The 17844-nt window shown below is 50.6% G+C and overlaps 1 protein-coding gene across 1 annotated transcript in view; it reads right to left on the bottom strand.

Annotated features, from left to right (window-relative positions):
• Window positions 1-17838, bottom strand: part of DVL3 (dishevelled segment polarity protein 3) — a 31484-nt gene extending 13646 nt beyond the window's left edge. The window contains 1 exon segment of the mRNA XM_031055502.1: window positions 17664-17838. Coding sequence (XP_030911362.1) covers window positions 17664-17830 — 167 coding nt within the window. The 5' untranslated portion in view covers window positions 17831-17838.
• Between the last annotated feature and the right edge of the window lie 6 nt (window positions 17839-17844).

Here is a 17844-nt window from a genome sequence, read left to right as displayed (position 1 = left end):
GCAGTGCTGGAAGCCTGAAGCTGGGGAGCAGGCCCGCTCCACCCTGCCAGCCCCACTGGTTGCACCAGTGTCACACACGCTCAGCAAAGGGCTGTCCCATAGGCTGAAAGGCAGCACGTCACCTGGCAGCTGGCACTCACAATCCCTGACAAATCTGGAGAGCCAGCAAAGGGACTGCACAAAGGCTACCCTTCCCCAGAAGGCACAGATGAGGAGGTCATGGTTTGAGCAGTCTAATCCACTCCCAGGATGTGTGTTAATTCCTCTTGCACAGATGGAGAAGCAGGAAAAGCAGGAAAGGAGCAGTGACGATGGATTAAAACCCTGATAGCTTAACGCTTCTTCAGCATGTTCTGTGCCAGCCTCTGCCCAAAGCCCCTGCAGCCCAGATGAATGTCAAATACAGGCAGACCCCTTGGGACCCACCCTCTTTGGTGCCCACACCAGCCCTTTCCAATGCAGGCAAGTTGTCTTCTTCTCACTTCCAAGTGCACACACACATGCACCCTGCCCTGGCTGCACTAGCATCCATTCATACTGTCGCCAGCAGCCTGGACTGCATCCAATTCCTAGAGAGAACTTCAGGCAGAGCCAATTTTCAGTGCTACATGCTGCCTGCTCAGGGACACAGAGCTCTGCCTGTGGGTGAAGGGACAGAGTGATATATATGCTGGGTCAAGGTGACCAACTGCTCAGCACAAGTCAACTATTCCACTTTCAGTGCGGACAGAGGAAACCAACCTCAAGACCCGCCCATCCAGCCTCAGCTGCAATGCCTGATGGAGAACAAGCTCCCTCTGTCCTGAGAACTGGTCCCTCCTCACTCTTATTACCCTGTGGCTGCCCCAGACATCCCAGGGGTCAGCTCCACCCCAGAGCAGTTTTCTGCCTCCTTCTCCAGCCACCACATTATTTATCACTATTTATCACCCAGATGCCAGAGCACAAAGGATTATATATTTAGACTCTACAGAGCAAAAACTGATAGTGCTGGAGTCAGGCACATGCCGAGCTGGAATATCTCTGCAACGCTGCTCACATCTGTCACCCCTCACACCATCCCAGCTATTCATGCCCTGCATTCCTTTCCAGCCTCAGCCTGAACTGCAGCCTTCCTCCTCCATTCCTTTCCAGCCTCAGCCCTAGCTGCAGCCTTCCTCCTCCCACCTCTCACCACTCTTCCAGTCACACTTCTCGCACGGACACGACCGCAGGTTCACACGTCAGAAGCCACTGAGCGAGCAGCCTCTGGGGGAGCTGTGAGCAGCGCCACGTTTCTGCTCCGCGCTTGAATGGGGAGGCAGCCATGAGATGAAACTGTCCCGCGGATGTGCTGGCAGGGAAAGCCATCCTCTGAATGTGCTGGGAACAGCCCCCACCTGATGGGGTCTGAGCCCGGGATTCCTGAAAGAGCAGACCCAGAAGGAGTTCAGGCTCCCTGGTGCTCACCAAGCCTTTCCTTTTCCCAGAGCCCAGGGAAAACATCTGCCTAAAGATGATTTCAGAGGGACTGCTTTGAGTTTACTGTCAGGTTTTGAATGTTCCAATGTCCTGCTGGGGGCTGGGTAGAACATGGCTAAGAATGGTGGCCAGGAAAACCCCCTTTCACGTGGAAGCAACCCGAGCCTTGCCCAGGCGAGTGCAAGTCCAGGACCCTCGGTGCTGCTGCCCTGCCCAGAAAATTGCCCTGCAGCCAGGCACTCACGGGCCCCCTTCCCATCCTGGGGCCAGCAGACACGCCGAGGCCAAGCTGCAGCTCAGCGCCTGGCACGCAGGCCCAGCGCTCCCCGGCACTCATCTGCCTTGAATTTTCCAACAAAGAGACCTGCGGGAGGGAGGAAGGAGGGAGGGTTACAGGGGAGGCAGGCCGAGTGGGCGGATGATTCCACCGCCATCCCCAGTGACACGGGGCCAAGCCAGGGGGAGGAGGAGGAAGAAGAGGAGGAGGGGACGAGGCTCTGGCTGTGCAGGAGCCCGGCTGGGGTGTGCGGAGGGGGCTGCCAGGGCTGACACAAGCAGCACATCTGCTCCCATGCAGCTGGGGGAGGGGAAGGGACAACTCCAGCAGCAGGGAAGGAAGCAAAGGAAACTCAGCTCCAACCTTGGCTCCATCCCTACCCTCCCACCAGGTCCTCCTTTGGAGCCAGCAGACCCTCTCCCCATGGCCTGGGAAGGTGCCATGCTCCCAGTTTCCCTCCCGCTGCCTTGCCGGCGGGAGCAACTGGCAGCCTGGAACATGGATGCAGAGGCGGGTGAGGGACAGGCAGGCAGACGCTGCCTTCTCCGGGGAGTTCCAGCCTGGCTCAGGAAATTAGAGGGTATTTTATATCACAGAGTCATGTCCTAGGAATGAAGGGAAGGTGGGGAACAAGAGAGTGTGCACAGGAGAGAAAGGAGGCCATAAACCCCAAGCCGCGGAGACGGCTGCGCCGTGTCAGCCCCCGGCTGCGCACACATCGCCAGCACAGCTGCTCTGCTCCAGCCTCCTCGTTTCCCCTCGGTGGCCTCCAGCCTGGCTGAGGCTGTGGATACAAGCGAGTTTCTAGCTTCAGCCAGCTCTGGTCTCTCCTGAGCAGCATCCGCTAGCCACAGCGAGGTCCCTGAGAAGAACTCTGATGGAGTATTACAAGCCCAGCAAAAGAAGAAATCCAAGAGGCACGGACAAAGGATTCCACAGGATTTGAACCTCAGATTTAGAAGCAGGCTTGGAGCTCAGCAGCCATTACTGCTTGTTTCTGGCAGTCCTGTCCCCCAGCTTGCCTATCTAAGGGCTTGCTGCGGGGAGGATACTCAGAAAGAAGAAATCACAGACATGGTGGCAAATACAAAAGCTGGATCTGGCATCAGAGGGGTCAGTACCAAGAAGGGAGGTAGGGTTGGGGACCTCTTGAGCACGTTGGACAGCTTGATGGCCAGGATGAAAAACAGGGGACGTGCAAAGATTGAGAAGACAACTGAGCAATGACAATTTCACACTGAAAAGATGCAAAGTTAGTAGAGCAGATTAAAGAAGTAAGACGTCTCCTCAAATGTTAAGAGGAAAAACCTTTACAGAGCAGCAACGTTCTTTCCAACAGTGGAAAGCCCAGGAATTAAATTATAAACAATCTTCTCTTGCAACATTCCAGAAGTGCATAATTAGGTTGGTCATTCCTGTAACCTTAACAGCCCCCATCTCCTACAGCTCACAAAGGAAGTAAAAAAACCCCAAAAAACAACCAAACAAAAAAAAAAAATCAGGAAACACTTCTACCCAATAGCACAAGCTTCAGGGATTTACACACTAGAAATACGATCTCATTTTCAAGACCTCTAGTACACTACCCTTAGGGTAGGGATGTCTTGTTTCCAATTGATTATATAGATTAATAATGCTGCATAGCAAAAGGAAGCACCTTCATGTTTTACTACCCAAATATGAGCAGCTCCTGGTTCTACAGCAAAATCCTTATCTATTCTGTAAGACAGTGCTGAAGCCACAGGGATGAGCTCTGCAGCCATTTCACAAGATTAGAAAACTGGACAGGACAATTCTCTATGAGTGCTGGGATTTCAGTTGGGAAATATGTGCCTGTTAGATTAAGCCCAGATATGATGTGTGTATTTCCCAAGGGGATACAATTCACCCAAGAGCTACAGACCCAACCAAAGAATACACATGGCAGTGATCACACATGTATCAGTGAGACCTCGGGCTTTGCAGGCAAACAGGATGAATCAAACAGGATTAGAGAATTTGAGCTGTCTGTCTCTGTAAGCCAACACACTCTTTGAGTCTCCCTCACTGTATTTTCACCTCCTGTGCAAAGAAGAGGAGTACAAATTGCATTACACTGGGGTGAGAAGGGCTCTCTGACCATAAACAGACTGTCACTCTCCCATTTAATTCTCCTTCCAAGCCCCTGCACTGCTCCTCTGTGCTGCGGCACAAGGTAAAAGGGGAAATGCAGATTTGTAGATGGTTTCATTCTCAGACCTGCTGTCCTGTCTGTCCCTGCACCCCATGTGAACGAACATGAACTCCTTTGCAGCACTGTCTTTACCTGGTGTGCTTCTCAAGAATCAAGAAGCACAAATCATCTGTTAACAGCTGTCCTACTACCAAAAGAGTAACACACCTCTGCACTTGTGCAGGAATGGCCACCCCTGCCCTCCTAACAAGTCCAGGGAACATAACAAGGACTCCTCAAAGGTCATTTCAAGCTACCACCCGCACTCCTCAAGAATAGGCTCTTTAGTTTCCAGCGAAGGGTTTGAGTTGGAAAGCACCTTACAGATCATTTAGCCCCAGTCCCCCTGCTAGGGGTCTAGAGCCTCCCTCAACCACGTTCACTTCTGCTGCCCCACAGCCTCCTCAGCTGTGGATGTGCACCATCCCCAGCATTCTGTGCTTTCCCCCCATGGTCAGTCAGACATCCAAGATGCCAACTGTTTTCCCTGAGAAGCCCTCATCAAGACATTTGCAATCACTCCACTGGACAAACACCAGGACAAGCAGAGCCCCTAAGTCTGGGTGATGCTTGGCTCCAGTTGGACCTGTGCTCAGCCCTACAGGTATCACTGGGTGGCAGATGACAGAGATCAGACCTCCTGTTCACCTAGTCCAAAGACTGGAAAAGGAATGGCATTTAGGAAGGAGCCACCCAGGCTCAGAGGCCTGCCCAGGAGCAGCACTTATCAAAGCAAAGCCACAGACTGATTTCACGGCGAGTGCAGAGTCCTGGCAGCCCCTCCCACCTTGATCCCAGAGTGACCATCTGGCTGCAGCCCTGCTCTGCAAACAAGCCCGACAGGCCTGTCCTCCACTGACCTACTGGCAGCAGGAAGCTGCACAGGGACTGCAGGAGGCATCTCCACGCTAATTAATCCTGCCCTGCCCAAGCGATGCTTCCAACCTCCTCCGGAAGGACATTTACAGACATCATCAAAGAAAGCATTCTGCAGGCCCCCGAAGGTTCAGTGACACTTTCAGTCTCTTTGAATTGGAAATCAGGACAAACGGGAACTTCCAGCAGAAGCCAAGTCAGGTTCTTCATGCTGCTAGCTCAATTTCAGCTCCTCAGTAACTAAAAGCTTGCATAAAGATACAACACAACACAAAGATACAAGACAAGTGCAGGGACTCACTGTGAGAAAAAAAGATTTGAGGTTAAACATCTGCAGAAATGACCTTTAGGGAATGGAGACAATTCCACAGACATAGTAACAGTGGCCAAAAGCTGGTCTTGTATTCAGGCTGGGAGAGGAAACAGGCCCAAAGAGGCCCCAGCCAGAGATGTGTATGAGACAGGGTAAAATCCTGATGTGGTTGCTGTGGTTCACACTAATATGAGACAGCAAGCACACCGAAGGAAGGAGGCTTGGTCTGCTGTGACACTCAGCTCCATCTGGACACAGACAGCAGGAAGAGCCCATAAGGCAGAGCTGCAAAACACCAGCTCCTGCCGACAGCGGGAAAGGGAGAGAGGTGAAAATAGTGCAGAGGTGGACAAAGGGTTTATCTGGCTACTGCTGGTTACAAAACAGGACAACAGCAGCTTATCAAGAAGCTTGTGAATGAGGTGTTTGCACCCCACAGGGAGCTCCTTGCAACTCCCCATGAGTGAGAAGTCACTCCCCCTTTCTAGGCTGGCTAGAAAAGCAACAGCCTCCCCTGCAATGTCCAGGGACTTCACACTGGTTAAGATGACTGTAAGGAGCTGCAAAGGGCCCCAGGGGCTGCTGGGGGGGCAGTGTGAAGCTTGCCCATACATCACAACCAAGGGAGAAGGCCCTGACTCCTGGGAAGGCTCTGCATGCACCGTGAGGAACGCAAGACCAGGCCTTCCTTTTCTGGCCCTCAGCTGAGGGACACCAAGTCAGCCCTGCTTTTTCTAACAGCAAGTGAGGGTCCTGCCAAGAAAGCGCTGCTGCTGTGGAATGTGCTGGGCCAGCAGTACAGCTCATTCCTGGAAAAGCATCAACTCAGCGGGAGACCAAGGAGAGGAGAACAGGGGGAAATTGGGAAGAGGGGGAGGGTGGGAAACCAAGTCTGAAAGCTTGACTTCCACACCTGGGGAAGCACAGAGCAGTCTGCTCACCAGCACCTCCTCGTCACGGGCTGCCAGCACAACAGCCCTGCCCAGCACCAGCCCTATGCTTTAGGAGCACCCTTCTGCCAGCCAGATACCTCCAGAGCAGATCTGGGACCACACAGACCAAGGCAGAGGTCTGTGGGGAAGAGGAGCAAGGTTCATTTCCCCCCATCATGTTAATAATTAATTTAATGACATCTCCACGAGGAAATGACAAAGCAGCCTCCACATGTGTCCTGTCCTCAAGACACTGACCAGCTCACATTACTCTCTCCTTGCATAAACAATTTTGCAAGAGCCTCCCTAGGAAACCGACTCAACCTCCTACCCAATGGGAAGGAGTCTTGAAGCATGACAGGCTGTAGATGGCTGCACCTACTCTGCACATCCAGCTGGGCTGCCATCAGCAACAGCTCTGCTAACTGGGTCTGTAAGACATACAGAGAACCCCCATAAAACCAACAGTCTGTTAATAAAGCTCACAACAAACTTTCACCACAAAACATGTGCCAAAAACAATGAAAAGGACTCACGCAAAGAAGAGCCTTTCAGTGTCACAACAGCTGCATGGTGGCAAAGACAGAACTCTGTCCCAGATTGCAAGCTATTGCAGTACTCTGAAAAATGGGCAAACGCTGATACCTCATCCCTCTGGTCCTAAAATGCAGGAGGCAGAAAAGAGCATGAGGGGTCTGAACACTCAGAATAAACTTTTCTGACCATTGCTAGGCCAGGGACACTTAATTGTTTTTCTGCCTCATCTGCTTTTGACAGTGTCATGCAGATGGTACAAAAAATTCCCTGCATTAAAAAAACAGCAAATAGAGCACTTTTTAGTAGCCTTTAATATACTTCATCAATTTTACTAACACCAGACTTATTCACCAAACTCCATTCAAGACACAGGGCAAGAATACAACAAGTAACCTACCAAGCATCCTTTACCAGGCCAGCCAGGCTTGCCCTCCAGCCAACAACCCAGCAAGCATGAAAATACTGTTCAGCTGCTGGAAGAAAGAGACAAGTAAGGTGCTCCAGTCCCAGTCAAACCAATAATGTGCTGGCACACAACTTTCTCAACTAAAGGTCCAGAAAGCAGATGAAAGCCATACAGTAGGACCCAATACATTACTGTAAATATAAAGTCTTCACAGTTGCCATGTACAGAATTCAGTTCAGGTCCTACCAGGACTCACCTATACACCAGGAATCATCTTCCTTTTCAACAAGAGGGCAAGCCTCCCCTCACTTTAGAAGAGGACAGTGTTTTGGATCACTGTAGCAGCAGGTCCAACTGCTGCTTTTCTTTGACGCTGTGAACTCCTGGACCTGACCCTGTCACATACCATGCAAAACCTTCCACCAGCTGTCTCTGACAACTGCACCAAAGGCTGGGTAATGGCCACTGACCTCCAGAAATCACCATCACAGGACACAGAATGTTTCTCTCGTGGAGGGTCTCAAAGCCACAACTGCCAACTCCCAAGTCCTTCAAGGATAGAAAAGTGCAGGGGAAGGATGCACAACCTGTCTACAAGTCTGTAAATACCCCATGAGCTTGGTAACTGTGTTGAACTGGTCATTCTACACATTAGCTATTCCCAAAGGCAGTTCAGAAATACTCATGACATGTTATTACTGCAATAGGGCCATCCTCTGTCTGTGGATCTGCTGGTAAGTCAAGTTACAAGACCACCCTGATTTTGAGATTCCTGATTATCTGCAATACTGACACCAAGTTCCCTTGAAGCATCTCTCCTGTAAGTTACATGTAGACTGACCACAAACACTTAGTACCAACACCACATGTTGATCAACCAGGAGCACAGCTGGACCCTACAACATGGCCAGACAGAGTCCCCACCTCACATCTACAAACCCTTCTACATTGGCACAGCTAAGTCACACCCAGCTCCAATATTGTGCACACTGGCAGAGATGTTGCACACCTTGTGTTAGTTTGGAGCTGCCCCAAGGGAACCCAGAGCTTACCCTAAACTGATGCAGATGTTGACATCCTCAAAATCCCCTGATACCTCCAGGATGACTAGATAAGGAATAGTCTTAAAAAGTTTTCCCAAGTCTAACTTTTTGGGCCCAGCTGCAACAACATATTTTTCATCTAGAAGAAAAATCCACCTCACAGGACCCCCTTCAGGACCTAAAGGTGCATTTACCAGCTCTAAGTCTAAGGCAGGTTTGCCATAAGGGACTTAGCTCTGCAGCCAGAACCATGAAAATCCATCTTTTTCAGAGCCACAAAAAACAGTAAGAAAACTCAAATGAACAGAGTGCAAGAGCAAGACTTCAAGCACTGAGCCCCTATATGGATTTCCAGTATGGCACAGCCCCATCTGGGCCCACAGGCAAGTCTCTGTGTGAATGGCACAAACATACTGGTTGAGCTAGGCAGGGCTGAATGAACTGGGACAGCTGGTTAGCTGTATGCAAACACAAGCATGGAGTTTGCATATCCATCACAGCTTCTGGAAAAAGCTTCAGTTTGAGAAGCTGCTGCTCCCTGGGGCCAACCAGGCAACAGCCATCAGCACTGCAGCAACTTTCTCCCTGCCCTGATGGCATCAGGCCACCAAGCCAAGGTTGTCACCTGCTGCTGACACTGCTCTGGCTGTCAACAACAGCAGCACAGCACAATGCAGTGCACAGGGGACAACCTATTTGCTTGCGGGTCATGAGATTACTGTGCTAACACCAGCTTCCCTGCTATAATAATCCATGCACAGCCAAAGCTCCTGAAACACAGACCCCTCTGGCAGACTCTCAGCATCCCCAGAACCAGCCTGTAGCCACCAGCAAACAAGGGAAAGTCCACAAACTCTGCTAGCCAGATCCAGAACTCCCAGCCTGTCACAGAGACAGCTGCGAGCGATCAGAGGGGCCACATAGCAAATAAATTCCTCTCCAAACCCTAGGGGCAGGTCAAAAACCAGCAGAGGAAAGACCTTCCCAGACAGCAGCCAGTGACAGCTCTCCCAGAAACAGAGTTTTGCTCCAAGTCATGTGAGGAAGCCTTTCCCACTTCAGCTTCTGTCTTCAGCCAGGACCAGAAGGACAGACTCCCACTGCAGCAACTCAGTCACTGCTCACACTGCACCCTCTTTTCCCCAGCTCTAACATTCTAACAAATTTTAGCCAACAAGACACAAGGAGAAATACCCCAGTGAGGAAATAATCACCACAAAGGATTTAGTGGAGTAGGGCACCCAAACGCTGCTTCTGCTGCCTTCCATAGCTAGCTGCGACTGAAAAAACAACGCCTCCGGTACGTCCCCTTTAATAAATAACTGATACAACAACCACAACAGTCCCAACCCTCCACTGTGATACAGAATTACAGAGCACAGGAAGGTCAGCGCCAGGCATCTGTGCCTGCCAAAGCCTCCCGAGAGTTCCAGCCCATTCCTGGATGGGTTTAATATTAGTGCTAAAGTAGTAACAACATAGGAATGGAAACAAGTGAAACCAAGAGCTTTGGGGCTCAGGGAAACACTAATGCTTCAGCTCTGCAAGCTAATGCAGTCCTCAGAGACCACAGCCCAAAAGCTCACACTCTCTCCTAAGGCCACCACGGCATTACACAGATAAGCACATGGACAAAGCAGACAAAGTCACAGAGATTAGACTAATTCCCCTATTTGTACCTTATTGAAACGCTTTCCAAAAAGCCTTTACAAAAGGATTTGGTCCAAAAATTTCCAACGGCAGCCACCAGCAGGATTAAGTTTTACTTAACTTGCCAGCTGCTGCCTAACAAGCCAGCACCAGTGGGACAAACAGTAACACAGCCACGTGGTGCCACATCCCCCTTCTGGAAAACAACAATCCATCCAGCACAGGTCAGAAGGGCAGGCTCTGAATAACAAACAAGGGATGGAGAGAGGAGGAAATCAATAGGAAACACCAAAAACACACAGCCCCGACTGCTGCTTCATCGGATGTGCAACACGATGCAAAGCTGGTGCAACATGAAGGCAATTTCCTGCAGACTCAGTATCTGCTGTGCTCTGCAAGCCCAGCTCCTCTTCATGGGCTTTTTCACAGATCAAATATCTTAAACTACAACATTGTTCTATCTATTTGGATGCAGTCAAGGGTGGAGGAGTAGCAATTCATTACAGCAGGTACCCTCAGCTCAGAACAGTTCAGCAACTGCCATGCAGACATGGAGGAGGCTTCCCACCCCTTTAAGTACACTGAGCTCAAAAAGGACTTCAGGAATTTCAACTATGCTCCCTACACCTCTACATATACAGCTTTCAAGTCTAGATGAAGGGCCTGATGCCCACCCTTACAGAGGATTGAAGCCAAACCCATGTGTGCAGCAGAAAAGCTGCAGGGGAAACCAGATTTTCTTTGCTTACATTTACAGACCCTTCTTTACTGAGCATCCTCACGTCCATGAGGTTGGGTGGCAGCCTCCACCTTGAAGAATTCACATCTGCTATGAGACCAGGTGAAGAAATCACAGGAGAAAGAGGCCAGGGGCATGATGGAGAAGAGGAACTTACTGAAAGCTCAGTCCTCCAAGCACAACGACCTTGGGCTCATGGACCATCTACCTCCACCCCTGCACACCAGCATCTTCCTTCTCAGAGTCCATTATGAAATGCAGCCTCCCCAGCAACATCCTGCTCTCACTGCAGCCATGTGGGAAGAAACATCACTGCTCACACTACCATCCAGAAGACCCAGTACCCACCTCGTGGGTGAGCCAATGTCTGGGATTTGGGAACAGCAAAGTTCTAGATGAAATTTTAGAGTTCACTTTAGAAAAAAAGATGTATCTCAGCGGGAAATAGGAAACTGAGCAGTGGGGCCACAACTATCATATCATAACAACAAAAAATGCTCAGGTTGTGACCCAAATTATGGTGGTTTATGAGCCATTTTTTATAGCATTTTGCCTTGACCTCCAAGACTGAACCATGCTGGAGCACAGCTGTACCACAGCCAGGCCACACTGATTTACTCTGTAGCAATTTCTGAGACATCAAGGTAAGTTTTTGCTCTGTACAGGAATTTGGAGGACCAGAGTCCTCCAGATGATTTCAGAACACTGAACTGCACCAAAACAGCTGCATTCGCATGGCTGAGTAAAGGTTTCTTGACCTTTCTTTTTTTCAGAAATGACAAAAGAGGCTTAAAATTAAGAAACATTCCCATCAAACACATAACTGAAAACAATGCCTCTCCAAGAAAAACGCTGGCTTCAACATGACACCATATTTTGGGAGAAAATACATTCAGTCAAAAAAAATTTCTGACCAGTTCTGGCTGCAAACTAATTCAATAGCTGTTCTAAAGCTTCATTGTTTGCATAGGACACACAAGGCCTTAGGGAAATTGGTCTGCAGCCTGATTTGGCTAACTTGGCTTTCCGAACACCACCCCTGGGCAAAGAAACCAGGCTGTGACTGCCATCTCATGTGGCCTTCAGAGCACAGCTCCAACCACAACTGAGAACGCCGGACACCTACAGAGACAGCAATAGCTGGGTCTGAACAGCAGGACACACAGAGCCAGGCACAGACAATACAACCCAGGGAAGCAGGGAATACTGTCAACTAACCATCTCCATCTTCACCTCAACCCTGGCACTGCTGTAGCCCCCACCACCACAACACTTGGAAACGGCCTCCAGCAGCAGCTCCAGCCAGAATCAGCTCCGGTGTCCATGGGCCACCCCAAGCACGGGCAGCATTACAGGAACTCCCCACCACAAATGCAGACAGTGGTTAGCAGCTCTCTGCCAAATCCTCAGCAGCTCAGGAGACAGAGGCACAGGCTGCACTAACCTACATGCAAAATGTCTGCAGAAACTGCTGGTGGGCCCTTGCTAACCAGGGCAGCTCACCTCACAGCAGGCATGGAAACACATCCTCTGGAGCACAGCAGATGGGGTGCTGTGGCCTTTCATGTGTAAAGTGCTCCTCTCCACATGGAATGGACAGGGACTGACTAGGAACTGGAAAAAAGCGATGGCCACCTTCCAGTAGAGCCAGTGCTGTCACGAGACGACCACAAAGGATGTGAGCATGCAAGGGAGTTTTGTAGGCCCTTTCACTCATGAACTTCTTGCCAACCTCTCTCAGCATGAAATTCATGCTGACATGGAAGCAGTCTCCATCAGGGGCATGGGACAGGCAAAGGTCTTCTGGAGACAGCAAAAGTTTCCAATTAAAAATAAATTTTAAAAAGTTCCCAAAATCAAAATAAAAGAACTCCCCCAACACATGCTACAAAGAGCTGGCAGGAAAGGCAGGGGCACCATGCCAGGGCTCACCACTGCTTAGAAACTGACACTGCTTATTAAGTTTAGGATCCCTTCCCCAGCTCCCAGCATTTCCAGCCAGAAGGACAGTCACCGCTGGTATCAATTTCAAAAAGATCCTGCAATAAAAATAAATCACTCAGCCTTTCAGAGAGCATCAACGCGTTTCCTCATGCACATGTGCAGAGATGAGGCTGCCAAATACCAATGGCATCTGACCCCTGCACTGGGAATTCCCGCAGCACCCGCTTTGTTCCGAAGCCTCCAGAGCGTTGTCCTAATCACTGCCTCAGACCCAGCTTTGGAGAGCAGGTGATAATTAAGCAGGTCTGGATAAGATACTGGGCCAATGATTAGCAGGATACCAATTTTCACTTCACAGCTGAGACCAAGGAATCACCACAGCTATGAAACTAAGACTGGAATGGAGACCTGCAAGAGGGAGAAACCAGCGGCAGCAGGAGGAGCAGCACCATCCCACCATGTACCTCAGATCACTGGTGTTCTCCCAGCAATGCAGAACCAGTAGGATGGGGAGGGAGGAGAGGTCCCCTTGCAGAAGAATGGGGGCCCTTCTGCTCTCCAGTCTAGAAGAGGGGAGGTGGCCAAGTGAAGATAAACAAAATGATCACCAAAGTGATTTCTTCACAGGCAAGAGAAATTCGAACTTTCAGCACTCCACAATTTATGGGAAGACAAGGCAGAATTTCAGGCCAGGTGCTAAGGATTTACCTGGACACACAATTTGCACTCATTAAAATGCTCTGAAAAGTTTAGCTTAAACTTCAGCATGCCCCTGTGGGAAAACATTTTGATCAATAGAAAATGAGCAGTATCAATAAGACACAGGAAACGAATCAAAAGAAATCACATATCAGCTGATATAGGAACATTCTCAGAGTTGTACCAGATAAAAAGACAAATGTGTAGGTCAGCTGAGGCAAACAGGCACAATACCTGGCTGGTGAGAAGTCCACACTGCCCAGGCACATTTCTCATGAGGGACTTGGGTAGGAGACAACACTTTACACATGACTGAAACCCATGTCCCAGCAAACTACAAACTACAGACCATCAGCAGGGTTGTTCCCTTCCCAGCTGCACAGGTGCCCAGAAGAATTTACAGTCCTGTTCTTGCAGCATCTCTACGGAACTGAGAGCTTTGTCATGCTAAGAGACACACAAATGTTTGCCCAGGAAGCTCCCAGCGTCAAGTGGACAAGACAAAGCACAGTTGGAAATTCCATTTTATGAATTAAAGAAAAAAAATTGAAAAGTCTGCTCAAAATCCTGAAAAATGTGGGGGAAGTCTGATGGAGAACATGGATCTCAAAAGCAGTCACAGCACTGCACTGATGTAACATGCTCTCCTGCTGATCAACACACAGCTCCTACCTGTGAAACACTGAATGAAAAGATTCAAGCTGCAGGAAGAAACCTTCCCTCTCTAATGAGTGCAATGTTAGCAGTCAGGGGTAGTTCCACACTTCATGGTGAGACACAGCCACATAAAACATCTCAGGTCCAAGAAGAGTCCACCACACCTGTGCACAGCCACATTCACACCATCCATCAGCGGACCTTCATGCGCCTCCACTTCTGGGATCAGCAGCACACAAAGCCAACAAGGGCACAAATATCTGCACCCTGTTATGTGCAGCTGCATCAAGAACAAAACCCAGCAGCCTTGCTGCTCACAACTCCTCTCCCCAGGACCAGGTGCAGAAATTCTTCTCATTTCTCCTCTTTGCCACCCAGAAGTGACACCACTCTGGGGTCTTAATTATTTGAAGCTGAGCACTAACTCCTGCCATAGCCTGACAGCTCCACAGCTACCCAGGGGAACCTCAGTTCACATTTCCAAGGAGATGTAAACGCTGAAGCTGCTCCATCACTACTCTGATTCTCAGAGCAAACAAATATTAACAAGATAAACAAAAGAATGAAAAATCCCACACACCAAGACTGAGGCTGTGATACTGCCCTGGGGATGGGGTTAGCTGAAGGAAATACCAGACTGGAGATCCACAGCTTGGAAAAAAAAGGTGGAAGAGTGAGAAAGAGTCAGACTGGCTACAGAGATGAGAGGAAACATTAGAGATTCTACTCCAGCTGGCTCTGGAAGGTGAGATGTCTCCATTCCAAATAAGATGAGAGGAAAAGTTTGGTTTATGCCACAGAGATCCAGCAGAAGGTCCAAAGCAGAACCATGGCACCTGCAGGCCTCCTCCTCATGGATCAGCTGCCCTAAGGCCATCTAGTTCTTCTCTCACTGAGGGGGCTTTAACCTGGGTCCTACTCCTGGACACTGCCCAGCTGAGAGACTGCAGCCCAGCACAAGCCAGACAGAAGGCACCCTGAGGGAATCCCCTCTGGGAAGGAGCTGAGAGGAATCCATGTGTATGAGAGAGAAATGCTTTTCCCTGTCACACAGCTTCTGAATGCCACCATTGTTAACCTCCAGTCTAGTTCTCACTAATTGCCCATGCATTTGCAGTCAAGCAGCCAAGGTGCCTCCTGCCCTTCTGTCTCTGATTCTCCCTGCAGGCCAATGGCTCACTTTTTCATGGACATCAATTACCAGGGATCATGAAATTTTGTGTGCTGCCTGGGGCTTCAGGGCTTCTCAGGGACAAGGCTGCAGCTGGACTGCTCTGGTTGTTCCCACCATGTTCCAGCCAACCACCAGCACATTCTTCAGCTCTCCGGAAAGCAGCAGAGACAGCCTTCCTGACAAAGCATCCACAGCAAGAGTCCTGCTCTGTCTCTCAAACCCCAAGCCTTGCACATGCTGCTCCAACTGCACAACTCATTGCCCAGGACTTCTCCAAGGAACAGGCTGCCCACACACAGCCCCTGACCCCCTCTCACCTTCCAGAGTGGTCTGTGCTTCCCAAATAAATTAGCTGAACTGGTCACAACAAAAATCTCATCCCATGCATTTCTGACACAACTGATCTTGTGGTGTCTTCCCGAGTGACTTTCCCCTCTCCCTGCTATCACCCACTATAACTCCCTATGCTGCTTTATTGTTGAGTTTTGTTAATATATCATCTAGCTCCTCTTGTAGAACCTTAAAGAGAGAGGATGAAAAGGCACAGCACAAAACCTCACTGCCACCAGACCCCTCTTCCCAATGCAAGATGCTGCTATTTATTACTAAACTTTGTTTATAGCTGCACACTCTCCCACCCACATGGCAATGTTTCATTCAAGACAAGTTTGAATTCACTTCCAGAACAACATTTCAAAGGATCCCAAAGCATTTGTTTACAAACAGCATGCATGGAGAACTCACTTCTCCCACCAATGAACATGGTCCCCTCTGAGACAGGGAGAGGCAGCTGTTTCATAGCACCCAACGCTACTCAACAGCTGAGGGACAGGAAACGATCCACAGACAACTGATATTGCTGAGGAAATTTATGGAAAATGAGGGCTGGAGACCTCTATTTGCCAGGAGAGAATGGGGAAGCTTCTGAGGATTAAAGCTCTCCACTGGGTCAGGAGGAATTTAGGGAAGCAAAGCGTCCCAGACTGCGGTCAAAGGACTGACTCCAAATTTCAAGCCTCATCTGAAAGCTGGCACGTCCCAAACTAACGGGAACCTGGGCATTGGGATAATTTGGCTGAGGAGGGGAGAGCACCCCCTGCTGAGGCAGCCACACAGATCTCATCCAAGCCCCAAACAGGCCCAGCCCTGTTCAACATGGGGTACAAGCCAAAATCACAGCCTAGAGAGGTATTTGGTGCAGCGAGAAGACACTGGGAAGACTATAAAACTGAAAACACTTTGCAATCCCAGCTCCGTACACAAGACCTACTGTAAACACTAAATCTTCAAAGGAGGAAGGATCACACAACTCCTTCAAACACCAAAGTCCTAGGAATGGTAAAGGATCACATGTTGTAGAAACCAAAAGGGCCCCAGGATGGAAAAAGAGGTCCTCAAGAAGGCTAAAGGAAAGTCAGCTGGAGGAAATCTGGACAAAACAAAGTGAGGACAAAGGGTCTTACAGGGAGGGGCTTCACATGGTACTTGCTCCCCAGAACAGTAATCAACTTTACACAAGTAGGAGACAGCAGGGGCTGCCCAGAATACTGGTGAGTACAACATCCAAACAAGGGACAGAACACACCTCCTCACCTCCAAAGAGTCACCTATGATGGGAGGAACCAAAGGGCATCACAAAAGAAGTGATGGAAACACCAGGGTCAGAAAAGAGCTGCCCTGCAGGAGATGGGATGCAGGGCTGCACTCCTTTCTATACCAGAGACTGAGCATGGGACATCTCTGAGGATGAGACATGTACATGGGTACAGTAGGTCTTGCACATACCCCTTGCTCAGAGATGGGCAGCACATGGAGAGCTCTCATTCCTTCTCCATGGAGGCTGGAGAGGAGAAAGCTGGTCTTCTCTACACATTCTTCCCAAAAATGAGATGCGGAGGACAAAGCTGACAAAATGGATGTCCCTCCCCAAAATGGATGGTAGGAGAACAAAACTGTCCCCAAATCCGTCCCATGGAAAGGGCTGATACAGGTGGCACTACCTCCACACCCTTTTGGAGGAGGGAGCAAGGGGCACTTTCCCCAGGCAGGCACAGTGGGAGATGCCCAGGCCCTTTTGGTGGGGAATGACAGTCCTGAGTTGGATGCAACCTGGGAGTGCCACTCTAGACACCCCAATGTGGGCTGCATGGGAGATACCACCTCAGGCAAGGTGTTGGCCAAACACCCGGAGCAAGGGGAGGATGTGACCCTCACATGAGGATGATGGTCTCCTCCAAGGTGCCTCTGCCACCTGAAGCAGGCTATCACCAGTTCCCTCGCTGAGAAGTTAGCATGGCGCAGCTTCCCCAGAGCTGATGCGGGATCCGAGGATGTGCGGCTGTTCCCGGAGGCAGCACCCAGGAACAACGAACCCAGAGAATGTGCACTGGGGGTTTCACCACCAGCCCCCCACAGGTGTGGTCCTGGGGGGCACGGAGAGTGTGTCCCTCCACAGAGAACCCAAGGGGGACAGTATCCCCATCCTCGCCAAGGAACGGCAATGGGGATGGAGGATGGATCGGGGTCCCCCTCCCCGTGCTGGGCACAGAGGGGCACCTCCCCATCCCGGGGGTCCCGGTCCCGCCGTCCCGAGGGCGCTCCCGGGGCCGAGGGCGCAGCCAGCCCCGGCCCCGGCCCCGAGCGGGCGGAGCTCCCCAGCCACCCCCCACGGCTCCCCGGAGAGGCCCACGGGGCCCGGGCTCCACGCGTGGCCCCGGGGGACAGGGCCCGGGCCCGCGCTCACCCGAAGTCGTCGTCCATGGACTTGAAGTAGAACTTGTAGTTGGGGCGGTTGAGGAGCCCCTTGAAGTCGCCGAGGGTGACGCGCTCGGCCGGGATCGGCAGCTTCACCAGGTACGGCGTCTCCTGCTCGTCCAGGTGGTAAATGATCTTCGTCTCGGCCGCCGCCATGGCGCCCCTGCCCG

The sequence above is a fragment of the Geospiza fortis genome, unplaced genomic scaffold (genome assembly GCF_000277835.1).
Source record: "Geospiza fortis unplaced genomic scaffold, GeoFor_1.0 scaffold172, whole genome shotgun sequence".
In the NCBI taxonomy this organism is placed as follows: domain Eukaryota; kingdom Metazoa; phylum Chordata; class Aves; order Passeriformes; family Thraupidae; genus Geospiza; species Geospiza fortis.
Note: the sequence above shows the minus strand (reverse complement) of the source record. Positions and strands in the feature narration are given on the sequence as shown.